At 44.0% G+C, this 25,260-nt stretch overlaps 13 protein-coding genes across 13 annotated transcripts; 6 read left to right on the top strand and 7 right to left on the bottom strand.

Annotated features, from left to right (window-relative positions):
- Positions 1–387: 387 nt before the first annotated feature.
- Bfra_008932 (putative 60s ribosomal protein l38 protein) lies at positions 388–1,174 on the bottom strand. The gene is made up of 4 exons (XM_037339287.1): positions 1,107–1,174; positions 978–1,011; positions 677–808; positions 388–619 (listed from the first exon to the last, which is right to left on the bottom strand). The coding sequence occupies exons 1-4, from the start codon at positions 1,134–1,136 to the stop codon at positions 564–566; spliced, it is 252 nt and encodes an 83-aa protein (XP_037190853.1). The 5' UTR covers positions 1,137–1,174; the 3' UTR covers positions 388–563.
- A 386-nt stretch (positions 1,175–1,560) lies between these two features.
- Positions 1,561–2,049, top strand: Bfra_008931 (uncharacterized protein; the record flags this gene model as incomplete). Its single annotated transcript, XM_037339286.1, has 4 exons — positions 1,561–1,596; positions 1,647–1,743; positions 1,794–1,844; positions 1,916–2,049. 4 exons carry the CDS (start codon positions 1,561–1,563, stop codon positions 2,047–2,049), a joined length of 318 nt encoding a protein of 105 aa, XP_037190852.1.
- A 719-nt stretch (positions 2,050–2,768) lies between these two features.
- Bfra_008930 (uncharacterized protein) lies at positions 2,769–6,114 on the bottom strand (the record flags this gene model as incomplete). Its single annotated transcript, XM_037339285.1, has 4 exons — positions 2,769–2,804; positions 2,859–2,915; positions 2,967–5,686; positions 5,733–6,114. The coding sequence occupies 4 exons, from the start codon at positions 6,112–6,114 to the stop codon at positions 2,769–2,771; spliced, it is 3,195 nt and encodes a 1,064-aa protein (XP_037190851.1).
- An 885-nt stretch (positions 6,115–6,999) lies between these two features.
- Positions 7,000–7,760, bottom strand: Bfra_008929 (putative nuclear transport factor 2 domain-containing protein; the record flags this gene model as incomplete). Its single annotated transcript, XM_037339284.1, is given in 3 exon segments — positions 7,000–7,205; positions 7,219–7,665; positions 7,715–7,760. The coding sequence occupies 3 exon segments, from the start codon at positions 7,758–7,760 to the stop codon at positions 7,000–7,002; spliced, it is 699 nt and encodes a 232-aa protein (XP_037190850.1).
- Positions 7,761–8,039: 279 nt separating this feature from the next.
- Positions 8,040–9,893, top strand: Bfra_008928 (putative methionyl-trna synthetase protein; the record flags this gene model as incomplete). The annotated part of the gene is made up of 3 exons (XM_037339283.1): positions 8,040–8,220; positions 8,279–9,531; positions 9,588–9,893. 3 exons carry the CDS (start codon positions 8,040–8,042, stop codon positions 9,891–9,893), a joined length of 1,740 nt encoding a protein of 579 aa, XP_037190849.1.
- Positions 9,894–10,446: 553 nt separating this feature from the next.
- Positions 10,447–12,066, bottom strand: Bfra_008927 (putative endo beta- protein; the record flags this gene model as incomplete). The annotated part of the gene is made up of 3 exons (XM_037339282.1): positions 10,447–11,469; positions 11,537–11,633; positions 11,687–12,066. 3 exons carry the CDS (start codon positions 12,064–12,066, stop codon positions 10,447–10,449), a joined length of 1,500 nt encoding a protein of 499 aa, XP_037190848.1.
- Positions 12,067–13,146: 1,080 nt separating this feature from the next.
- Bfra_008926 (uncharacterized protein) lies at positions 13,147–13,471 on the bottom strand (the record flags this gene model as incomplete). Its single annotated transcript, XM_037339281.1, has 2 exons — positions 13,147–13,351; positions 13,422–13,471. 2 exons carry the CDS (start codon positions 13,469–13,471, stop codon positions 13,147–13,149), a joined length of 255 nt encoding a protein of 84 aa, XP_037190847.1.
- A 270-nt stretch (positions 13,472–13,741) lies between these two features.
- Positions 13,742–14,319, bottom strand: Bfra_008925 (uncharacterized protein; the record flags this gene model as incomplete). Its single annotated transcript, XM_037339280.1, has 2 exons — positions 13,742–13,890; positions 13,995–14,319. Coding segments are annotated over 2 exons (474 nt in total), but the record flags the coding sequence as incomplete, so codon positions are not given.
- A 1,885-nt stretch (positions 14,320–16,204) lies between these two features.
- On the top strand, positions 16,205–17,251 carry Bfra_008924 (uncharacterized protein; the record flags this gene model as incomplete). Its single annotated transcript, XM_037339279.1, has 1 exon — positions 16,205–17,251. One exon carries the CDS (start codon positions 16,205–16,207, stop codon positions 17,249–17,251), a length of 1,047 nt encoding a protein of 348 aa, XP_037190845.1.
- Positions 17,252–20,394: 3,143 nt separating this feature from the next.
- On the top strand, positions 20,395–20,675 carry Bfra_008923 (uncharacterized protein; the record flags this gene model as incomplete). The annotated part of the gene is made up of 2 exons (XM_037339278.1): positions 20,395–20,556; positions 20,592–20,675. The coding sequence occupies 2 exons, from the start codon at positions 20,395–20,397 to the stop codon at positions 20,673–20,675; spliced, it is 246 nt and encodes an 81-aa protein (XP_037190844.1).
- A 388-nt stretch (positions 20,676–21,063) lies between these two features.
- Bfra_008922 (uncharacterized protein) lies at positions 21,064–21,463 on the top strand (the record flags this gene model as incomplete). Its single annotated transcript, XM_037339277.1, has 2 exons — positions 21,064–21,116; positions 21,190–21,463. 2 exons carry the CDS (start codon positions 21,064–21,066, stop codon positions 21,461–21,463), a joined length of 327 nt encoding a protein of 108 aa, XP_037190843.1.
- Positions 21,464–22,621: 1,158 nt separating this feature from the next.
- Bfra_008921 (putative sucrase ferredoxin domain-containing protein) lies at positions 22,622–23,950 on the bottom strand (the record flags this gene model as incomplete). The annotated part of the gene is made up of 1 exon (XM_037339276.1): positions 22,622–23,950. The coding sequence occupies one exon, from the start codon at positions 23,948–23,950 to the stop codon at positions 22,622–22,624; it is 1,329 nt and encodes a 442-aa protein (XP_037190842.1).
- A 574-nt stretch (positions 23,951–24,524) lies between these two features.
- Bfra_008920 (uncharacterized protein) lies at positions 24,525–25,168 on the top strand (the record flags this gene model as incomplete). Its single annotated transcript, XM_037339275.1, has 3 exons — positions 24,525–24,563; positions 24,775–24,842; positions 24,961–25,168. 3 exons carry the CDS (start codon positions 24,525–24,527, stop codon positions 25,166–25,168), a joined length of 315 nt encoding a protein of 104 aa, XP_037190841.1.
- Between the last annotated feature and the right edge of the window lie 92 nt (positions 25,169–25,260).

The raw sequence follows: 25,260 nt of genomic DNA, 5'->3' as shown, positions 1-25,260 counted from the left end.
ACATCGAAAGACAAAGAATTTAATGAGAGAATCAACTGTCCTAATCAGCGATCTCAGCATTCATCTGCTGTTGAATTTGTATCGATGCAGCTAGATTGTAACCAGATGGCCCTTGATCTGCCTTTCTGTTATTGAGCGAATAGAGATTTCAAACATAAGTATTTGAAACTTTGCTCCCTAAGTATTTCCATTAGATGCTAATAGTGGAAGAAACCAAAGTCGAAGGTACACAGGTAGACTACCTAGTACCATCTTGACTTAAGTGGTGCGCGGGTACTTGAGGATAATTCGTAATGGCAACCTAGGCAAATTATTGCAGGTGACCAGTTCACATCTCACCAACCATACATATGTTGTCTTGGACAACCAGAGACAAGAAATGGATTCCGAAAGCTTATCTCATTTTCGCACTCTACTCCATTTATTTTCATAGAACGAAGTAGGATATCACATTGCAATTTTGCAAACGCCGACCATGCTCAAAATATCTTGACTGTGCAATCAATGTTTGTATTGTCTCATCCACTGCTTGAATCCATAATCTAATCCCAATATTCAGCCATTTATGCGATTCTCTTTCCCTTTTGGTTCTTCTTTGGGGTATCGGCGATGGTGAGGTCTAAAGGTTGTGTTAGTATTTTTTGGACCTCACGTGGAGGAAGTGAGGGGATCATACTAGGTGGAAGACTTTGCTTCAACTTCTCGGCCTTCTCCAAATCCTTAAGGACAAGGGTGTACAAGTACTTTTGGCATCTGACCTTGATCTTGATGGAGCTGGTCTTTCCGACGTTCTTCTTTATGCGGGCAGCTATTGTGTATTATGTTAGCCTTTCCGTAGCTTTGTAGATTGCGCCATTCTATCCCGCAGATTCATCCTTCCTCCAACAGCCCAATTGCAAATGCCGACAAAACTCTCCCGTATTCGAAATCGAATATTATCTGTGCAAGGCGATGATAGAATAGGAATAAACACATACAAGAAGCATCCTTGCGTCTGCAAATCTCCAAGAACTATTTGATTCAATATTAGCCTCTGTCCAAACTTGTCCTTAAAACTTCTTCCCGTTCTCCATTCCACCACCCGTCTCAAAAGGGATATAACTCACGGATTTGATGTCGGTGATTTCGCGAGGCATTTTGACGGATTGATTAGTCGAAAATTGGTGAGATACGGGAATTGATGACAGGAATCGGAACTTCGTGATAATGAGGTTGTTGATGTGGAAAATCGGGATTGTGTGGAGATTAGTAAGCAAGCTCGGTTACGATTGTACGGAAGGGTTTTGGTTGATAAGATCCATGAGCATGAGCCAATTAATGTGGCGTTAGTCGTCGTACGGCTGTGTGGCTTGTGAGGAGGACAGGTTTCTGATCATTAGGCAAGCACTTCTCTGTGAATGATTATCTATTTAAAGTCCTTGAAATTTGAAATTTGGACTAAGACATTGGAATTTGCTTGACGTATCTTTGATAAAAAGTTGAGTTGAAGAAAGAAAGACTTTTGAAAGTACAACGTTGTCCATATCAAACAGACAAGCAACGCCACCCCCTCTATCAACAATGCCTACTCCTTTGGATAGAGCTCTTAGCTCCAAAGCAAGTTTGTCCACCATCACTTCGCAAGCAAGTTACTAACAGATTTGTAGAATGCAGTATTAGCTTTCACTGGCATCGTAACTGCAGCCGCAGCTTGGTCCATTTGGGGTACTGATATGTTCCCAAAGGAAGAAGATCCTACCGGTGGTGTGTATGTCCCAATTATCAGCTGATGAACCGATGTTAACTCTCAATAGATCCAGCAACGTGGTCAAAAGAGGAATTACGGAGATGGTTGGCGGCTGTTAGTACTCTTGGAGCTCTTCTTTTCCTTTCCTTCAAATATATCACTCGTCGAAGTTAACCACATTCTCTACAGAGAGATCTTCATCCACAACCCAAGGATACCAAAGAGCAGTTGTTGGAGAGAGTAAAGGCAAACTTACGAGTGCCAAGAAAGTCATGAAAGCCATGATACCTAGTGATTATGGGTCTTTTGAGGCAGGGGAATAGGGCGTTGGAGTCAGTACTCCGGATTTCACGATTATGATTAGGGAAGGCGTCAGGTCATTTATGTTCAGTTCAGTTCAGCATGCATTGATATTGATAAATTTTCATAAAGTAACAACTTTCTCCGGGTTATTTAATGGTTCCCATTGGACCTCATGACCTTCTTGTTATGCAGATTCGTCTTTCTGTTCTTAATTTCTCATTGTTTGTCGATATCCCAATACTACCACCATGAAAAAGAAAGGTATCAAATTCCGCCAAAAACTACGCCCATGTATGCCGTGCTTCCTGCAGCCCACATAAAATTAAGATCAAAAAAAAGTAGCAATAAAACACCTTCAGTAAGCTTGCGGCACAGCATAAGTATGCCTGGATATTCTGCCATTTGCTCGAAGCCGTTGAAGATTGCCATTCATTTCAAATATTGATTGACGACTTCAACATGCCAAAAGAGGATGGCTATTTTGGTATCGTCCTTAAATAAAAGAGTCGTTGTAAGATGAGTAGGAAATGATCATGCAACAATAAACTTTTTCGAACCCCGCAGAATTAACAATAAAGCAAATGTGTGAGAAATGCAAAAAGGTTGGGTAATTGGGGGTTAGTGTATGACAACGAGCCATTCCCGGATACGGAATATGGTTATTGTAAAAGATGTTGAAATTGTCATTGCACCACAAGCACGCCAGTTCGGCAACTTCTTGCAAATTGATGGAGTAAGCTTATTCGTCATCCATTTGTTCCATCGCAATTCTCTTCTAGTACATTATGGATTAGCACGCGTTTATCACACTGGAGAGTGAAAAGCTTACCTCTAATTCAGCAACTTCATCTTCAAAAGCTTGTGCCTCTTTATTGATTCTATCAGCCTGTCGATAGGTCAGTCAAATTTCCAAAAGATCGAAGCATGACAATCTTACCTCCTCCTTCTCCGCCCTTTCCGCCTTCGCTACTCGAATTGCATTTAACTTTTCTTCTAAAGCTTGCTTCTTCTCGATAGCTGCTTGCTTTCGTGCTTCTGCTATGGCAATCGCACCTTCAGCGGTAGATGTTTGCTTTAAAGCGGGAGATATATTCGTCTTGTTTGGTCCCGAATTGCTGCTAGCGGAGGTCATTTGATCAGCCTTGCGCTTATCGTTTACTCCAGCCTTGGCTCTGCCCTTGCCCTTGCCCTTGGGTACGGGCTCTTCAGGAACAACAGACGCTGGTGCCTTTGGAGTCTTTGGGGCGCTTGGGGCTTTCGTAGTCTTTGGAGAGGGCTTCTTTGGCTTGGCTTGAGATTGCGCAGGTTGTGCTGATACAATCGAAGCGCTTTCAACTTTTGAAGTCGACTTCTTTGGCTTAGCTTGAGATTGTTCGGACTGAGCGGAGACATTTGAAGACTTTTCAACTTTTACAGCTGGTGGCTTTTGGACAGTGGTTGTCTTGGACATCGACGTAGGCTGTGTCTTTGGAGTAGACGCAGTCTTTAGAGGAGAGGGTTTGGCAGCTGCTGGTGCTCTTGCCTTTGATTGTTTGGCTGGCTTGGTAGTACCGACTGTTATCGTAGACTCGTCTGCTTCAGCAGGAGAGTCTTGTCGACCATCTTTTTGGTTTCCAATGTCGAAAGGTGCATCGTTGAGTTTGCTATTAGGCTTCGTGGCTTCGGAAAGCAATTTATCGTTGTCGGAATTGGTTATGTCAGTGTCTGGTGAGGCTTCAGCTCGATCAAACTCGAGCGCTTCTTCGTTCTCCACTTCAGGGATAGCAGTTGATGGAAATCGTTTGGCCCTCTGAAGTCTTTGAGCTTCCGCGATCCCTTCAAGAATACTCTCAGGTATTTCCTGTGTTGATTTCTCAGAGTCATTTTGGCCATTTTGTGAGGTGTTCAATTCTTGAGATTGAGAAGGTACGGTTTTATCCACAGAATCTTGATCTTGGTTTGTGATTGTAGATTGAGGACCAGCCTTAGGAGATGGCGATCTTGGTGCTGTCAACTCTGTTTCAGGATCGGCTTCGACGGCGTCAACCATTTCTGTATCTTCAGGCTGGGGTGATGTGTGAATGAACTCGTCAAAATCTGTTTCCATATTATTGACGTTTGAAGACTGGCCTGGTTTCTCAATGTTTGAAGTTTTTGTTTCCAAGGTGAATCCTAGGTATTGTCGGCTTAATTTTTTAGCTTTGTTCTCTGGAACTCTCTGGTCGTGTTTGACTAAGGGACTCGCTTCGCGGCTATCATTGTCGCTATAATTATCTTCAGTGATAATAGCACGAGCTGCTGATTCAATTTGGATTGTGCCATTAGAATCTCCAAACAAAACACGTCTTTCGGTTCCAAAATGGTTAAAGTAATTTGAGCCTGACTTCTTTGACGATACTGGCGGGGTCAACGGCTCCCAGGATAGACCACCCACCTGAGTACTAAGTGGCTTAAAGTGAGTGACAGTCTCTTTCTCGGCTGGCTTTCCGACTATACACGGCACGGAGGGCTGGTTCAAGCTGTCTGGGTTATCCAAAGATATAATTTTGGAATTGTCTGACGAGTTAAGATCTTTCTCGGCTTGGGATTTATCATCGTTGAGTGTGAGAGAATCGTCTAAAATTTTGCTTAAGCCTCTGCGTTGGTACCATAAAGAACGATCAGGATCATTCCAGGCTTCGCTTGCCGGAGCTCCTTCTACGCCGGACATAGAAAGTGGCTTCCTCCTGAGGTTTGTATCAGTTCCATTGCCTTGATCGAAATCGTTACCTGTGAACTCATCTTTCTCGATCTTGATAGCTGGTGCAAAGACTACAGTATCTGTAGGTTCGCTAGCATCTTCACCACTAAGATCAATAACTTGAGATACTTTTGAAAGACGAGAAGACTTTGACACAGTTCTGTTGACTTCAGCATGGCTTTCATCAAGGATTTCTGAGGACTGAGAATCTTCGATGACCCTAGTCTGTTTCCCCACTGGTTTCATAGACTTGACTGCTTGAGAAGGAACTTCTATTTCTATAGAAACACTGCTCTTAATTGACTTCCTACCAACTTCTTTGCCTTTGAAAATCTTTGTTGGCTCATCAATTTTAGTCTTTGTCTCAGGTGCAGGCTTATCGACATTTTCAACAGTATCAACAACAACATCATCATCATGATCACTGCCAACATCATCGGGATCAATGACCGAAGTAGCCTTTGATGGTCGTGAAACATCCTTTACAGTCGGCTTCCTTGACGTCTCCTGTGTTCCGTTCCATGGTGTTCCGATGTATTTTGGGGTATCCAGGAAGCCCAACGTGTGGAAATCGGCGGTAGAGAAGAGCAGGAATTTAAATGAAGCCCAAACCTTATAATCACCAGGCCATTTCTTCACGACGAGGCTTTTTGCGTTACCTTGAAACTTCCTATAACCAATGCCACCAACTTCGAATGGTGGGGAAGGAATAGTGTCTTCATCAACACATGGATTGAGATTCCACCACTGGGTATGATCTTCAAACGTCGGTGCACGTTCTGCATTGCCGAGATCTGGAGTTTCTTCTTTTGATAATGATGAGAAAGCATCAGAATCAGAATCAGTTGTGTGGTTCTTATGAGCGTTGGGATCTTTGCGGAATATTTGTATTTCTATGCTACCGACTGAATGAGGTGCGCCACCTTTGACATTTCGTGCTGTTTCACAGTCAGTATAAGTCATTAATTAGGAAGAACGACTAACTCTTTTCAATATTCCTCTTTGCTATTTGTAGTTGATAAATTCTGTCGACATATCTATTGCTCGATTTAATTTGACCAACAACCCATTCAAACTTCTTGCTGAAGTTTTTGGTAGCACCCTCGTTACTATGAGAAGCTCGTAAGATACCATCGACGACAACGTCAACGAACTCGACAACACCTGAATTCATGTTGAAGCACGGTGCGATAGCATCGTCTTCTGCGGTCAGAGCGTAGCAGGTGAAGTGATTGCCTTCGCGCTTCATGCCCTCTTCAAGTAGCTTCGTCCGGTTACCTGGAGTGCCCGAGTTACCGCTTGTCAAGTAGACTTCTCCCTTAAGAGCCTTCCCATCGAAGCCAGTCAGGTTAGGTGGGATCTTCATGTTTGTAGATATTGAGATAGCCTTATGAATTTACTTCTGTGCTTTGACGTGTTGAAACCCCCTGGTGAGAAGGGTGATATTGATTTTGTTGGTGAGATCGGATCGAAAGTCGGGTCTGAAGGTAGTTGATGAGATCGAGGGATGTTGAAGAAGAGCTAAATAAGCCTTGACAAGTAGACAAATCCTGAGAGGACGAACTTGAATAGTAGATAGGTGCTAATAGGTGCAAATTTGCAAGAAGCGATTGTAGTTGAAGTGACTTGAAGATATTTGAATTCATAAATTTTGATAGGAATCTGGATGGAAAGTGATCAATAGGTTTAAAAGACAGAAGTGGTTGTTGTGGGGACGAAGGTCGTTGAGGATGGATAGTAGCCGAGAGCGGAGTTTATTAAAGGATGAAAACTGAAGCCAAAAGTGAATATGAAGACATGGGAATGCAACATGATAGGTTAAAAAAGTGCTAAAATTAACTTGCTGGTGATCTAAAGGGATAACTTGATGTAGGATACCAGGATACCTAGTATGAAGAACGTTAACGTTCTTCATGCCCTCTCACAAGACAACCAAATTTCAATATTTTCTTACGAAGAATGTTCGGGAAGGAACCGAAGATGTTTTGTATGCACTCACATATCACTGTTATTCGAGAGTAGTATTATGCATCAAGATAATTAGCGGCCTTTATTATACAAATACCATATTGCTCTCATACTCTCAACATCGAATACGCGATTCAACTTGTAGATTTGCAACTCTTCCCAAGGATACTACCTGCGTCTCTACCAAGAGGTCAACCAACCCATAATCTTGTCCGAGGACATGAATCTGTCCATCGCCGAATCTTTGGCACTCTTCTAGTCTCGCCATCTGACCGACTTAACGTCAAATTTGAGACGTTTGAGGGGCGCCGCCATATGAATCGGCCATGAGCGCTTTCAGTAGAGTGGCATTACTTCGATTCACCGAGCAATGCTGCTTCCCGTAGAGAGTGCCCTCTAACCTTCCGTTCATTTTAGGGTTCTCTAACCAATCTTCCTTTCCCATATTTGCTTCATACTCTCTTGATTTCGAAACCTCAAAGCACCAATCTAAATATCTGACTCTGAATCAACCATTTTTTGATCCCCTTCGGCGCCTTTGGATTTCTGGCCTCCACATTGGGCACCAAGACGAAATTCTCCATAAAACTCCGCTCTTCTCCCTCGTCTCCATTCTTCGACGTATATTTCACTGATCCGTTAACCATAATGGCAATACTAATTTTCTTCCCATCCTTATCCGGCCCAAGCTTGCTTTCCTCAACCCCTATATTGTAGTTTGGGTTTATGACATGAGCATCATATGCTTGTGCTTCATATGAAGTTTTGCCTATTTTGTTTTCGAACGTTTCTTGGAAGGCGGAGGGTGTTGGTACGATGTTTCCATTGATGGTTATGGATGCTTCGGCCGGGGCCAGAGCGGAAGGCTTGATGTAGAATGATGCTATTGTTGAGCGAAGATTGGGCTTATTTAGAGCTTCGTAGAAACTTTCAACAAAAATGTCGGCCGCTGGAGTATATTAGCATGATGTTTTGTCAAAGAATAAATACATGAATACCTTTGGTAGCCAACTCGGCTTGGTAATCCTTTGTGGGATTAGCCATAATAAGTCGCAGATAATATGCAATTATGGATGTCCAAGAAAAGAGGATAGATCACAGTATATTGAACAAGAGAAGATTATTTATAATATAACAATCCGATAATTCTCTAGAGCGCGTCTTTGTCATTCTCAGAAAAGAATGACGCACGAAGTGAAATTTGAATTTATAGTTTTAAGAAAATGCGGGGGCGGAAAGGCGGCCGCAGCACCGCTTTCCCGCAATCTTACTATTTGTCTTGGATCATGCTAAATTGAGTCCCAGTCAGCGCATTTTGTTCAAATGTATGGCCTCAATCCTCTACTGCGGGGCTCTCTGCAGTCCAGGACCAGATTAATATCGAGGGCTAGCTGGGTTTGCAGCTCATGTAGGGCAAGACCCATATCGAAAGCCAGCTATTCTGTCGATACAAAATCGAAGAAACCATACTATGTAACCACACCAATTTTCTACGTGAATGCTGGTAAGTCTGAATGACTTTGCGCCAGCGCAGCATTCTGAGCTAATTGGTTCATCTTCAGCACCTCATGTTGGTCACTTATATACTATGGTCCTTGCGGACGTCTTCAAACGATGGCAGGTTTTAAAGGGCGATACGGCAATCCTGTGTACAGGAACGGACGAACATGGCATGAAAATCCAACGCGCTGCTGCGCAAGCAGGAGCATTGCCTAAAGAATTTTGCGATGTTGGCGCCGAGACGTTCAAGGAATTGGCACAGCGAGCAGGACTTTCAAACGATCATTTTGTGCGCACGACTGATCCAGATCACAAAGAGACAGTTGAATATATCTGGTATATGCTGAGGGAACGGGAATATATATACGAGTCAAAACACGAAGGGTGGTACTGCGTCAGTGATGAAACCTTCTATCCGGAATCTGCTATTGAGAAGAGGCTGGATCCCTTTACTGGGAGGACATTCATTGCTTCTCAAGAGACTGGTAAAGAGGTTGAATGGACATCTGAAAAGAACTACCACTTTCGATTATCTGCTTTCAAGGAGCAACTGCTTGAGTTTTACGAGAAAAATCCCGATTTCGTTGTCCCAATGACTCGTATGAAGGATGTTGTCAACCAAGTATCTAGGGGTTTAGAAGACCTTTCAATATCCCGCCCCTATGATCGCTTAAGTTGGGGTATTCGAGTTCCAGACGATGAGACTCAGACTGTATACGTATGGCTCGATGCGCTGGTCAACTATATTACAAAGGCCGGCTATCCATGGGCGCCAGGGAAGGAAACTGCAGGAGGATGGCCTGCAGATGTGCAAGTCATTGGAAAGGATATCGTTCGATTTCATTGCATATATTGGCCAGCATTCCTTCTTGCTTTAAATCTACCACCACCAAAGCAAATATTGACCCACGCCCATTGGACAATGGACAATCAAAAGATGTCCAAGTCGATAGGAAATGTTGTCAACCCACTTTTTGCAATGGATCGATTTGGGGTCGATGTGATGCGATACTACCTTATTCACGATGGTGGAATCAAGGAAGACTCCGACTATGGTAATGAATATATCGTTGAAAGATACAAGAAAGGACTGCAACAAGGTCTAGGTAATCTTGTCAGTCGATTAACTAGACCGAAAGTGTGGAACGTTCGTTCTTGCGTGGAAGCCACACACTCTCGAGGATTGAACAATTCGAATATTACAACTAGTCGACAGATTGATTTTCTGAACAGCGTCCGTGATAAGGCCAATGAGAAAATGCAAGAGCTAAATGCAGGATCAGCTTTGCATGTTATTATGGACACCGTGTACGAAGTAAGCACATCATCTACATATTTCCATAAACCACAATACTAACCACAAACCATCAGACCAATAAATACATCCAACACGAAGCCCCCTGGAGTCTCGCCAAATCCGAAGATCCAGAAGCGAAAGAGAGACTCATAAGCGCCGTATATCATTCCGCGGAGGCAATCCGCGTCGTTGGTATTCTCCTCCAGCCGTACATGCCGGAAAAAGCATCGCTATTACTCGATATGATTGGTGTGGTACCAGAGCGTCGAACATATGAATATGCGATATTGGGAGCTGATCCTTCGTATGGTGATGCGCAGGCTCCGTTAGGCAAGGGTGCGTGGGATGGGCTCTTTCCCCCTTTGGCTATTGAGAAGTGATTTACGTAGCTTGGGGTTCTCGTCGTGTATTATATTTGAATATACCCGCATAGCATTGAGTAAATGTAACCACTCTACTTCCAGGTGAATCAGTGGTTCGATCCTAAGTTAAAGACGGCGCTGTCTATCAGATTTATCATGCTGATCTACAGCGAAAGGAATCGCAACGTGGGGCAATATAATGAGTGAAGTATTTTCAGACATTCCTACAAAATAAGATAAAAAACCAAACACATTTCAAGATTTGCGATAAAAACAAAACACACCCATCGATAAAGCTACACTCCCTAAGCACGAAAGGTATAGGATTTCAAAGCCATAATGCAAACCAGGAATCGAAGGATAAACAGTCATCTTATTTCCCATCCTTCTCAATACCTTCCTAAATTATATCTCACGAACTAAAGCTATATACAAAGAACATACATCCTCCCCTTTTTTATATACACCTCCCCTTTCTTTCGGTTCTTCTTCCACTTATTCAAAATCCAGTATTCAAGTTGCACTTCTCACACCTATACACATACCCATCCAACCATACGTTCTTACACTCCTATGCCGCAAGACACTGCGAGTACCAATCATTTTGCTTAACACATGTTGCGCCCGACGCACAAACGGTACTTCCGGTCCAAGTCGCGCCGCCACACTGTCCATAAAGCGCGACCGCGGCGCCTGTTCCCGAAGCTGCGGCTGTGGAGGTTGTTTTTGTGGTGGAGATGATGGTGGAGGAGGGAGCGGAGGTGGAAGAGGAGGTCTTTGTGCATTTTTTTAGTGTGCTGCTTGAGGGGATGGGAGATGAGGAAATAGGAAGTGAGGAAACAGCGGAAGAAACAGCTACAGAAGAACTGGCAACTTGTACAACTGAAGAGATGGAAGATACAACCGCAGAAGCGGAAACGGAAACGGAATCAGGACTAGAGCTCAAAACGACCGGCGTAGATGTACTAGTAGAAACCGCACTGGATATACTTACTTTCGATGTAGAGGTAGCAGGAACAGTTGAAACAGTCGTGGAAGTAACGGGGGCAGCTGTGCCTGCTGCGGCGGAGAGAGCAGCAACGACATTGTTGTAGGCGGGATGAACGGTATAGTTAGCGTACCAGAGACAGGCATCGCCTTGGCCGGTAAAGGTTGATGGGATCCACGAATAGGCATCTGTGAAATCCCAGATGGTAATACCGACGCAGCCGTCGACGCTGAGACAGGCGTTGACGGTGTTAGCGTAGTCGACGCCTTGCTGGGCGAGCCCGGCGGCGGTGGGAGGGAGAGTGCTAAAGCGGACGTCGAGTTCGGTGTAGGCGACTTCGACATCGAGAGCGGTGAATGATTTGAGGGTGGTGGCGAGGGCGGATTCGCTGGGGGTGGAGCCGACGATGAAGTGGGCTTGGAGACCAACACCGTCGATTTTAATACCGCGAGCTTGGAGAGATTTGACGAGGTTGAGGGCAGAGGTTGCCTTGGCACCGGAAGACTCGATGTTGTAGTCGTTGTAGTAGAGCTTGACATCTGGGTCGTAGAGAGCGGCGGTTTCGAATGCGATTGGGATATATTCGGGACCAATGGTGTCATAGAACTTGGATGAGTTAGTTTCTATACTAGGGGTGTGTTTGAAGATTGCAGGAGTTATGATGGAAACTTACGATAAATGATCGCCAGGTACCATCATCGTTGAATGCCTCGTTGACGACATCCCAGGCGTAGCATTTGCCCTTGTAGTAAGTTACTTCATTTTTGATGCTGCATTATGATTAGCTTTCAAAGTCTATGAAGAACTGCACGAAACCACTAACTGATTCTTCAAGACCGCAATCAAAGTCTCATTCGTCCATGTGCCCGAAGTAACCCATGATGGCAATTGATTATACCAACACAAGTTATGACATCTCAGAAGCTGATCATTCTTCTCCGCGAAATCAACAACAACATCTCCTTGAGTATAGCTGAACGTGTTCTGGGTGGGTTCTATGTATTGCCATTTTTGTGTGTTTCCAGGTGTGATTTGTCCGAACTGACTGTTATTTGACAAGATGGCAGTATATTGAGTGTCAGTAAGTTCGCCGTTGTCTGTAGCGGAACCAAAGTATTTGAGACCAGCAGCCTTGGCAAGCGTGTCAAGCTGACCATAAGCTAAAGGCAAGATAGCAAGAGTTATAAGATTTGAAATATGCATTTTGAATAGAAAGGTATGATACGAAAGGATTAACAAAGAGTGTAATTTTCGAGTAACCTGACTCGGGAATGGTGATGAGAGAAGAAATTGGGGGAAACAGAACGGTTATATATATTCGCTTGCTCTGGAAGTTTCGAGGAGTACATAAACGCCCCGTCAAATAAGCTCATTCGACGGATCGCTTTAGAGAAACATGGCAAAACGAAATTTGCCTGTTTCGGATAAATGATCTAAGGGGCATGGCATTTTTCCACACTGGCTCGACTGGGTGAACATCCAATATATCCGGAGCGCTTATGCTAAGAATAGTGGAGCAACGGATATGAATTAGGTAGTGTGGAATGAAATTAAAGTACTTCAAATACGACGGGGATCCCTGACTAAGCCTTGATCTCGTCTATCTGGCCGATTGTGGGGAACAAATTGACCTATTACAGGGGTGACTTTAACCCAAACTCGGATCCCACGTATTGGACGAAACAAGCTTTTCTCCATATTCAAAACAACTTGACGGCCCGTAACCTCTAAATAAAGTTCAACAACAACGTACTACTTGTGGCAAAATGCAATATAATAACCGTCCAGTTTGGATAAACTCGACACCCTGTTACCCCGCATTTCGTCTTGTGAAGATATCTCCCCTCAGTTGTAGATCTCGGGGACGTAGATTCCGGTGTCAAATGGGGTATCTGTGGCTATTACTCCACTTGAAGTTTGATGCTTGAATGCTTCGATAAGTGATACCCCATCTGATCTATCGAGGATATGAACATCGGTAGAGGACTGCAATCACTCGGGCCCATTGCCTAGCATCCTATAAATAATCGAGCGAGTATCGAAATCTAGCTTCATTACTCTCAAGCAGATACTCTTTTAACTTTAAGAGGATCTGGTAACTTCGAGAACAGCAGTAGAATGATTTGTTCGTCTCGAGACGATGACGCGTCAGGAGATCAGGTGGGTTCTATGATAGTTAGCAACCTGTTTGAGGCTGAATGACGGCAATTGTACATTACAATAACGTATGACAAGATGGTGCATCAGCCTTGTCCTTATTTGATTCTCTTGGAGAAAATCCGTCTATCCTTTGTTCATCTTTCCATCAAAATCCTTGATGGCATCTTTTGCACTATTAATACGTTCGGCAATCGGGATTGGCTTCCGAAAGGCCAATGGAGGTGCCCCGTTGACATGTTCGAATTGGCTAAGGTTGTATGAAGGTGAGTGTGAGAGTCGTTGTTGCTTGATAGAAGCAGGAACATGTGACTTGACTTCATCGACAAGTCTATGAAAATCGTTAGACAAAATTCGGCTAAATGATAATCCATTATGCAAACGGGGAACTCGAGACTTACTTCTCCGATCCATAGTAGCCTAGCATAGAAGATGACAAGGATTGAGGCATGGTTGTCAAGTGATAAGAAAGGTTGACCAGTAAGACCGATGGGAATTATGATTGAAAGTCAAGAAGTGTTATAGTGTGATACAAGTCACACGAGTGAGTGTCTGGATAAGAGAACACAGAATAGATATATTTGGATAGAGCTTTCTCGATTGTTTTAACAATGATGTTTTTTTAAAAAGCGTGGGGGAATGCGTACTGATATAGACATTTCGCAAGTCGGCGGAATGAATGACTTGGCTGGTGACAGACATCATTTTCTTCACCCTGACTCTATTCAGTACTGATCAAAAATTGCCAAAGAAAATTGACCGTTTGCCATTGGCCGGCAAGGAAGGCAACGGATCGTTCCTTTGCATTTCGTCTCCGCTCCATCGTCTCGATACAGCATTTGAGATGGTGCGCCAAGGAATAGCATTGCTCTAGACGAATGGGTGAACGTTTCAGCGAACTGCAACCAATCACCAAAAGACACCTTAGTATTCGGGGCGTTTTTAAATTTGATTAGAAAGGATACCTTACTTACGATCAAGCAAAAAGCCCTTGTTCTCCGGCCCGGGTACTTCTGGATTTCGATCGGTCTGTTGCGCGTTTGCCGGGTGTGTTACTCTTTGATTCGCAGAATTTGCGAGTACTTGAGATATAAATAAGGCTGAGCAATTTGTTGTATTTTGATTCGTACGACGAAGCCTTAATCTCGCAATCTCATGTGTAGATCCTCTGTGGAGAGCGTGACCTGTACATCCAGCTGCGCGAATATCTAATAATGAAAGAGTCACTTGTACAACATTGTAGGCAACCTCGGAACCATTCAAACCTTTGGTTCGATTGCGATCCACCTCGGCGTCTAGTCCTTACCACGAAGATACGATATTGCTATCGATGAGAGATCGAATCAAGTGTTCATCTGATTAGACACATTTACGTGCGTTAGGTTACAGTAAGGTTAAACATAAAGATAAAATCGCAAAGTCGGTCGCTTATTCGTTCCAGCTAATGTCCACCATCAAATAACTAAGGCGTCGACCGTGGGCGTTGGCCAGAACATTCGAATTGTTGAATCAATTAACAAAACTCGGTATTGCATCCAAAGTTTCAGGGTCTGCAGCAAAATGGATGATTTTAGTATGCACGGACATGATCATGGTTGACTCAAAGAGGCTTAGTCTTAGATTTCCATATGCATGCACTGCCTTGCTAGGTTATCTGCAAGTAGCCATCATGTTCTTCTCTCCATTCTCCCCATTCTCCTCATTCTCCCCATACCTCTCTCTTCATCGTCGCATCTGCATTGCCCTATAATTTTAATTGACCAATCATGTTTGTGCTCCCTCAACTTTTCAGATCTAAGGAGCAACGCAGTATCGTGAGGGAACGTTCTAGGCCTCTGCAGCCATCCGTTCCGTTGATAGGTGTTGATTAATCCCTCGTAGGAAGCTGGGTGGTAAGCTCAATGTTCCTGTAGAGTTCGGCAAAGGTCTAGACTCATTCCCTCATCGCTGGGTTGAAAGGTCATCATTCAATCTACTGCCGGCTTGGAAGTTGGAACAATCTTCATGAAAGATGCCTTAGAAGTCTGCCCTTGGTGACTCGTTCAGGAAAGTCTAAAGGCATCGCGTTGCGGGTTCTAACCATCCGGATTACCATCTAGAACTCGATCGTCTGATTAGATTCTACATGCCAAGTAGATTAATTCAACTCAGCATATGGATTCAATGATAGATAATCTCTCGTGTTTGAACCGCATTCTACACTAGAGACCGAGTACTACAGTCTAGACTCATCGAAAACCCCCCACTCTGCAGATTATTACACACGCCCTACCTTCTCCATCTTATCCGTCTTCTCTACCTCCCCTTTCCTCTCTCTCCTGCCCTCCTATTTTCTTTTATTCCTGATCACTTCTATTGCCGGATCTGACGGCAAAGAAGAAGAAGGGAGGTATCTAGACTTAGGAGAATATATATGCCGAGTATGACCAATGGGCGCCAAGAAACAACTCAGAGAAACAACAAGCACAACAAGGACAAACTTCATCAGGAATCACCTCAAAGTGACCTCCTTGTGGAAATTGATTCGAGATCCGAGCTTCGCCATTCTCGTCTGAAAATATACCGAGTGTTTGCTGGATCTAACAAGCATCGACGTACCTAGGTACTAGGTAGTACTTCGTACCTTCGTACCTTTTTATTTTGGTTCCTGCAGCCGAAAAAGAGTAACCATCGGCACTCTTCTTCGCACTACCCCACAGTACTTGTTGTCTGTGACATGCCAAGATCCATCGTCGAAAATTATTCTGATTAGTTTAGTCAAGTCTCGAGACGATGTACACGCGATAAAATAAACGGTCGGTTGATAGTTTCCGTAACTAACAACTACTAGTTTGTTACTTCAAATATAGTCGAGTGCGAAGGAAGCATCCGGGTAATGCTCCATTTTCACATGTTCTTCTAACATCAAATCAAATACATCAGATCAAGCCATCAACGCAACAGAACCTGAATCATGATTGCGAAAGCCGACGTGGCAGCTGACACGTGATCATGACTTCACATTATGACGTCAAATCCCTCGTCATCCTGTTTTTGATTTCGAGAAAAACCAACATACGATTTTGATTTTATTTTCATATATCAGGATCCAAATAATCGTCTTGCCGTTAAGTTTTTTTACTAGTTTCTTCCTCCAAACTTACACAAAAATAACAAACAAATCTCATCGAAAGATTATCGCAAAATGCCCTTGACACTAAATACCTCGGCATCTTTTGCTCTGACCTCCTCTACCGCATCGGGAGATGATTGGGGTCGCGCATATCAAACAAAAACAACCATCAATAAAGACGGGACTACACGTACGAAACGTACTCAACGTCTTGGAGAACCCATTATTGAAGAAACACGACGATGGGATGGAAAGGGAAGGAGAGTCCTGGAGGATGGAAGTATCTATGAGAAAAATGGCAAGGGGAAAGGATGGGTACAAGTCCAGGGACCTACTGTGAAACCAATCCAGAATACGAATAAAGGGGGAAGTCGGAGAAAGGGAACGATTTTGGGAATGACGTGTGAGCCGAGTAAGAATGTGGTGGGGAATGGAAATGGGTTGGGGAATAATTTTGGGAAAGGAGGGGTGGGGAAAGGAACGGAAAATTGGTTGAATGGAATCATGACGAGGGTTGCAAATGATGCGTTGGAGAGTAGAGGGAAGGGGAGGATTGTGCAGGAGGTGGAGAGTGAGGAAAGCGAGGAGGAAAGCGAGGAAGATAGTGAGGAAGAATATACTGATAGTGAGGAGTACACTAGTGGAGAGTATACGAGTAGCGAGGGAGAAGAGGAGGAGGAAGAAGAAGAAGAAGAAGAAGAAGCGGTAGAAGAAAAACCAAAGTCCAAGAAGAGTGCTACGACGACGAAGAGCAAGAGTAAGGTCGGGACGCCAAAACAACAAACCCCCAAGAAAGAGGTGGGAAAAAAGCAAAAACCAACGAAAAAGCAACTTGTACAGGAGGAGGAGTCTAGTAGCGAGGAGGAATCTGATGACGACGAGGATGATGATGGCTATGTAATTGAAGAGATAACTTCATCTGACGGAAGAGAATCATCTTCTGAGGAAGAGGAAGAAGAAGAAGAGGATGAAGAGGAGGAGGAGGAGGAAGAAGAAGAAGCGAAAAAGCCAGAACCCAAGAAGCCAGAACCTAAGAAGCCCGCAGAGAAGAAAACAGCCGAGAAGCCAAAAGGAATGCCCAAAGGAAAGTTTTCCAAGAAGAGCGTCGCGATTCCATAAGATCGTAGTCCCTGTTTCATATACTGTATTACAATATCTGATTATCCGATTTGGAGTTTTGTTACGAAAGATAATGGAGTTTAATTATGAACAAATATGAATCGTCTGCTGTGATCGTTTTCACTTAAACATCCCATCCCATACCGTACGTGCATTGGTATCTAGCTCTAGCTCTCACTTTCAGATCTCGGCATGAGTATTATTAGTAATTCCATATCCTCCTCGTTCTCATCCCCCACGCATCCGAGTATCCGCTCATTCATCTGAACATTTCATCCACACGTAAGAAAGATACCTAGTAAACTATCCAACACTACCGACGTCCAAACCGTACCTGCATCATGCATCAAACCAGTGCGATCAAGACCGTGTACACACAAATCTCACTCTCCACTGCAACTCTACAATTCCGAAACAAGCTGGGGTCCAAACCTCTCCGCCTATGACCTACCTGACCAATCCAATCCACTCCACTCCAACCCCCAGTCACCTAATTCATTTCCACCCAACCCAACCCAAACAAATGAAACGAACCAAAACAATTCCATCCTAACGAAACCCCAAGAAAGAAAGTAATTCTCCACTCTCGTATACGCATGCCATCCCCCCCATCTCTCGTATCTCAGAATACACACACACACACACAGCGCATCACCGATCGCGGGGTCCAAGATCTCACGGCCCCGAAATCCCATCCCATTTCTGCAGTACGGACCGTAAATGGTCTATGTGTTTATTGCTTATTCTTCCCACTGTTTTCTTATCTCGCCTTCCGAGAAAGGGGACGAGAGAAAAAAAAAGGATTCGGGACCGAAAGTTACCTATCCTAGCGGCGGGAGGGATTGATGGGTTGATTATGAAAGCGTGCAGTGTGCATCTGAAGTCAGATGGCGAGGAGTTGAGAATATGGGGTCGATGTATGTATGTCTGTATGTATGTATGTACAAGTATACTAATTAAAATCCCAAAAATATAAGATGTTTCAAAAAATGACAGATGGCGAGATAAGAAGAAAAAAAAAGATAAGATGACACAGACACTGACACTGACAGGTTATTTTTAGAACATCAAGTATATTTTGTCTTGTCTTGGCTGTCCAATCCAATCCAATCCAATCCAATCCAATAACAAACAATAGATTTTCTAATCGAAATGTGAGGGTAAATTACCGATTGGCTGGATGAAAGCTACTGTCTCTAGTATTTCCAACCGATTCGGTTACACACTGAATGTTCCAGAATTATTCGAGAAGGTTATGAAGGAGATACGTACATAGTATGCAATATGTATGTGTACCTGACATGTATATTATACGCACGATACAGCAAAATTTACCACTACCTGCAAGGCTGAAGCGAGTATGTGACATCTACCTCGGATACTAACCGTATTGGTAATTTTGCTCCTCGTACGAGGCTACGCTGATGGATATCGGGTTTCTTGGGGTTCGGAATTGAGGTTTGGGGTTTGATGTGGATTGGTGGAGGACATGTCTTGTGGGCGGAGGAGTGATCATTTTTGATGCCGTCGATGAATGGTATTTTAAGATGTGATTGTTGAGCCTGGGAGGATATATCCGATGATTGATCGTAGCTGAAAATTATGGATGCGAGTAGAGAGTAGATACAATTGGAGAGGGAGAAGCCGAGTCCGAACCCTGAGGCTCATGGAAGAACCGGCGAGGCAACCAAAGAATCTTGGCAACGAAGATTGGACTCGGGGATGCCGCCAATATTGGGGGGTTTATGTATCGCTGGCGCTGTGAATAGATGAATGGATGAATTTAAAATTGCCTTGCTCTGTAATCGTGCATGAGAGCCTCGTAGCTGCGTAGATATTCTTGTGGTACAACATGAGGAAGTCGCATGGCTAAAGAGTAGTGTGACGAGTCGTTATAATTCTGGAAGGCCTTGCATTCTTGGAAAATCTGCAAGTAAATCTGCCTATTGTTTGAAGGATGATGAGGCTTAAAGTGGTGTGATGTTAGGCTGTAATCCTTGCCAATCCTAGGTTGTTGAGTCGTTGGGAAAGGTAGCTAGATCTATTACTTGATTTGAAAGACATTTCGTGGAGAAAGCTGTATAAACGTTCAAGACGTTAAATACTAGGTGGCCATTGAACTAATCTCAAAACTTACCTGACGCTGCTATCATGAAGTCTAAAAAGTAGATGTGTATTCTGCGTGATTCATTTCCCTCACAAGGTGATCTTAACCCCCCTTTCTTGAGTAGAGTTGAGTTGAAAAGGCCTGAATCCTCTATAATTTCATATATGTTATCAACATAGAAGCATTCCAACCACACAGATGATGACCTGAAATGTAAAGACTAGGAACAAAACAATAGCCTTTCAAGGACCAGGAAGTACGTATAAATGTAGATACAGCCATGCCAACACACGTAGACTAACTTATCTTAGCCGTCAGGTGAACAGAAAATCACGACTGAATCCCCAAACAATATATGCATTACCCATGTCTGCCTATCAAAAAATGGATAGGTAGCAAGCAATGCGAACACCAACAGGGGTGAAAGTTACCGTGGGTAACTTATCCATCAGTTGACTACTAACAACCTACGTCAAAGGTGTCAAAATAGTGCATCAATATTTTGGCATGGAAGCCAGTTGTAGGGATTGCGATCGTCATTCGAATCAAATGAACATTACCCCAGTCGCTTATCTATGCACATGCACATGCAGGAGTCGGCTTTCTTTTGCTGTAGGTACGTACGTTTTGAAGACGCTTGATGGCCAGGGTGGGTGCTGCAGTTGATTTTCTTTGACGATGCAGAGTTCGTATAGAGTTGGCATTGATACTCAAAAAGTTGGTAAATTTTGGCTTTTCCCAAAAAGATGTGAACCCGACATCATTGTGATAGTCAAACTCAATGTGTACGGAAACACCAACCGAGACGAATATCGCGATGGTTTTATAATCGAAATCATATCCTTTGGCAAGAAGTTCTACTAAAAAGCCTTTGATAATATGTATCCTAGCGGGCGATGCATCCAAACATTATGCATGGAAGGCTTCTAGAAGCTGCGGTACCTGGCATGGATCGGTAGAGACGCCGTAGTAGCACGGATCGATAGACACGCCATTTGTACAACAGGGTTGTTTCTGAGTTGATTGGTTGAATGATATGCATCAGTACATTCGAATATCTGACCCATGTAAAGAACGTTGGAAAACCACCTTTCGTGTTACCGAAGGAAGTCGTTTCCGAAAGGATCTTGTGAGCGCTGAAACTTCTGAAGCTTTCTGGAATCTGTCTTCGGAGACTACTACTGCAAGTGATGTCAAGGTCAGGGGACTTTTTAATCCCCGGTCTCTGTTTAGACCCTGGCTGATGAGTGCGAGGAACCTTCAACGGTCGATTTGAGTAAAAGGGTTCATTACTTCGACTCTCCATTACTCACTTGAGGGCTGTCCAACATGCCGACCCCACAATAACCCTTGAGCTCAGCACTGGTTTCATCATCAATGTACTATGCATGCTTAAATTGGGGTTCAAAATGAGTTGTTGTGAGATACCGACTATCTTGTTTTTGCTTACAGATACTCGATGCACGACTCAGTCTGGTCGTAGGGAGTCTTTGCAAACCATGAAAGATATTAATTTGTTCTTGCTATGAGGCTCTGGAGTATAAATTCTGATCGTTTCCCACTTCATGGAGATACTTTTTCTTGCCATCCAATACTTGATTCACAACCAGTCTCTGAAGAATACACAAACACTTCGACTATTAAAGTCTTGTCTTTATTCACGTGCTTGAACCCATAAGCTCTATTAAGCCTTCCTTTCAGTACAATGGCTCACTCCGATACTTGGTCTACCAAAACCAACCATCCATCTGTCAAAAGGTTCGTTCCCTCAAATTAGTCGAACCAGATAACAGGAGAGTTACTCACTAACATTCACCATTTCTCAAAGCAGCTCTCATTCCAAGACCTCTAAGGAGAAAGTGGAATCGCAATCGAGAACGAAATCCAGTTCGCCTGACCACAAAACACAAGACACTTCCCCCTCGCAACCCATTGATGATGGATATTACTCATTTGAAAGAGCGTCAAGATACGCCGCAGACCCTATAAATCCTAACCCGGAATACGAACATTGGTCAGCAAAGAAAAGTATGGATGCCCATAAAGCCGACATGAGACAGTATCTCGAACGCTACGATGATACCTGGAGCCACGCCTCGCAATAAATCGGGCATAGCACTAAAAGGCAGGTGCGGGAAAGAGGCGTAGGAAGTTGGGATGAGCGTACGTTATGACCCCGGGAAAATAAACGGTGCTGATGAATTTAGAAGAAGGGCCGAATTATCAGCTTATCGGAAACCGGTAGAAACTTGTTTAGTGCGTTCGGATATACAAGCACACCTTCAATCCACATGGCTGCCATGTTCCTTTCATGGCTGCAAAAGATCATCGGATACGACTACGACTGCACCACGTTTTACCCCTTCATTACCCCAAGCAACACGATTACCACACACATGAAACTTCGGCCAAGAACACCCAACGAATGATAGCTTTTGGTCCCTCCATACCATCAATTATGCATATAGCTATGGTTAGCAATAAGGCTGACTACACTCGGGACATTGGGGGGGGGGGGGGTTGTCTCCACGGATCCGGGATTACTACCTTCAGCTGGCACAAACTTTCGCGGGGAATAAGAAGTACCCCTAACCCCACGTGTTCCCAAGGCAGCACAACATTGTCGTTCTGCCTCCATAACGAAATTTCTCCTCCAATAGAAGTGTCCTAATTGAGTTAACATCAACGTGGCTTTGTTTGTAAGCTTCGTCATGTATGCGCAATGCAAGGCCGTTCAACATCATAGCTGCGGATTATCCAAACACGACCAGCCCCTGAAGCCAGATCGACAGAAAATCATAACTGCATGAGTGCTTCTGAGGCTGAAATACATCTCGAAATAGATTCGACTAAACTCATACTCGCTGGTCCAACGGCCACAAAGTACATCAAGCAATCTTTTGCATCTCTGACAATGTTGTTCTGCATTTAATCGCCATTTGCTCAAGAGTCTTCTGATCGAGATTGGAGATGAGTAGTGGGACTGGCCATGATATCCTCTCCATATCCCGCGAGGATCTAGCTTCTATGAGGGAGAAATGACAGGCTTTCTACTGTGAGGGTCAGATTGAGGAAGACGTTGATATAGGCGGAGACAGATTGGAGAGTTCGCATGGGGTGGTTCAGTAATTGTACATTATCATTGAAGATTAGAGGAATATATCTAGACGTTTCCCATGCCTATTGTAGACCTTTTGTTCCAGCCCGTACTCCAACGCTAATAACGATTCAAAAAAAAAGATAAGGAAAAGGCGACCGATATATCAGCGCACCCGGGGTATATTTAACTCATAAGGTAATGACTCTCCAGTCTGGACTTTGCTCAGCTTGATCACGCTTGTTTGGCTTATAGATCTCATACTAGAACTGGAACTTGAGCTGCTGCTAGTATAAAAGCCCCTAGTCCGTCTTTGCGATCCAGGTACTTTAGGCCTTATGCTTCGGGGAGCAATAAAAGCTGTACCAGCATGTGACCGATTGGGCATTGTATGATCCGTACCAAGTCTATGAGAACGTGTTGTTCGGATGGTTCCTTCACTGCCACTACGTATGCTAACACTCTTCAAGGATGATGCGAGGGACCGACTTTGTGGTGTGATGGGAGTGGGACTAGATGACGCATCGCCGTCAATGTCGCTCTCCTGGTCGTCAATAGCTAGACTCATCATTATCGCAGGACTGAGTGGTTCCATGCCGCGAAGAAGTTCTGCGAAATGTTTCATCAGATCGCGAAATTCGACTTCGCTAATAGCGTTAGAGGAAAATCGAGCGTACTCGTAGGCTGACAGAAAAGATGTGGCGATCAAGGAATCGTTGACAACGCCAAATCCAGATAGATGACCGATGTAGTCGCGCAAACACATTGCCGCAGGTCGTTGAAGGACATCCACCGCTCTGAGATCAGGCATGGGCGGTCGAGACGTTGATTGTGGGTCAGGGGGTGCTAAAGATACGGCCTTTGCTTCGATCAAATGAGGTAACTCCAGAATGACCGTGATGTACTGTAAATTTGGCAGAACTGCGGCGGTTGGAGAAGACCATCCATCGTGGGAAATTTGACCCCAAACGGGTTCTTTTGTAGATATACCAGTTGTAGATCCATGAGACCCTTTCTCGTCCATTTCCCGCTCAGAGCGACTATTCTCAGCAGCGATTGTCGCTTCACCTAGTGTGTCTTGCGTCGATACTAGTGTAGTCGCATGCTGATCTATTCGTGGTCGTGAATCCCATGCTAGTGTAGCACTTCTCGCCAGGCTCGCCACAATCATTTTTCGAACTTTTTTCTCGACATCGCCTTCTTCGATAGGTATCCATGTTTTCGGTATCGCTTTTATGATTTCCTTGTTTGTGTAAATGCGCGTCGCGAAGAGCAGGAAAGCCGAAACTAGAGTGACACCATAGCATGAAAGGATTACAAAGACGTTGTATAATTGATGGTTCGCCCTGGCTTGGACGACGGTATCGAGAGGAGTAACAAAGAGTAGACCTCCAATTACAACGTAGAGGATGACGAAAGTCGAAACATAGGCGACAGAGCCCAGCGTCCAAGTACCCGGCTTCCAAGTACCCAGCTTCAGAAAATCCAGCTTCATATTGACGACATTGTCTGTTTGGGCATTAAGCACCCTGCAGGTCCTAACAGAAGAGGGGCTTATCCACCTTAAGTATGCTATGCAGCTATATGTATGGAGCTATCATGTAAGGTGTAATGAATACTCTCCTCCTTGAAAAAAAAGGGAACAATTGTGAGATGCGTCGAATGAACAATATCGATCTTAAAAGGTAAGCGGTTTGTTGATATGTATTTTGGTGGTCGGACTGAATGATGATGTTGAATGTAATAAGATTACAGTTACAGTGTGTTGATAAAATTGCGATGAAAGGGAGATTGGAAGTGGGCCTTATTAAGGGACATGGACAAGGACAAAGTACGTACCTGGCTCTTTAGGTAGCCTTTCTCTTTTAGCTACATATTACTTATTACGTACGGAGTAAACACAAAACAACCACGGAATCAAAGACAAGAGAGAGCTTTACTACTGCCCATCGTAGATATTGAAAATGTGTAAAAGCTTTCGCATCTTGCCCTGGATGCTGCTATTTTAAGAATTTGGAGTTGATCACGTCTAATCCGAGTCGAACCATGCCTCTAGTATATCTTCAAGAATGACCTCGGGAAGTTACGATCGCGCCGCTATACTTAAAGTTCGACAACAACACAAACTTAAGAACTTTTGGATTTGCGGGCGAGAAAGGAACAGTTACCACGAGAGGCTAATTGATACTCAGCTACGGATTATGTGCTCTTACTTTATTGCTGTGCATGCAGCCTGTGACTTTGGTCCTGCACACTCCTGCGCGTTGACAATCGCAGTGTACGTTAGTGCGATGTATGCGTACAAGAGCTCTAGACTAGGGCCTGACTGCAGATATCTTTGATCCGCGATTTGCTTTAAACGCTTCGCTCTTCATCTGTGCACGAGCGTGCATCGTATCACGCGCATTACTCTCCTGGCCTCATGGAACTCTTGGGCATTCGTCATCATTCTGGTAGGCTTTGGTCGTGGAGGGACTCTTATTCTTGATACAACGGTTTACTCAGAATATCCCCCAAGCAAGAAGCAATGAGTCTTGGGCATGTCATGTCGTTTGCCTACAACATTTGGGACTTGGGTCAAGCTGTGGCTGGCTTCCTACCATGGGACTCAATGTGTACCTACGTCGGCTCCAGCAAGATGGAATTACTCAGCGGGTCGAACACGCACTCACGACAACAACGAGGAATGGGGATACTCTACGTATACATCTAAAGTCCTGGTTTTGGCAATGAGCATTGCATCGATCACTGTCACTAGGTAGGCTCCAGAAAGCGCCTAAATGTCTACTCGGAAAAAGCAACGAT

Source organism: Botrytis fragariae, assembly GCF_013461495.1.
Source record: "Botrytis fragariae strain BVB16 chromosome Unknown tig00000101, whole genome shotgun sequence".
Classification (NCBI taxonomy): Eukaryota; Fungi; Ascomycota; class Leotiomycetes; order Helotiales; family Sclerotiniaceae; genus Botrytis; species Botrytis fragariae.
The sequence above is the reverse complement of the archived record's forward strand: the minus strand, read 5'-3'. Positions and strand labels throughout refer to the sequence as shown.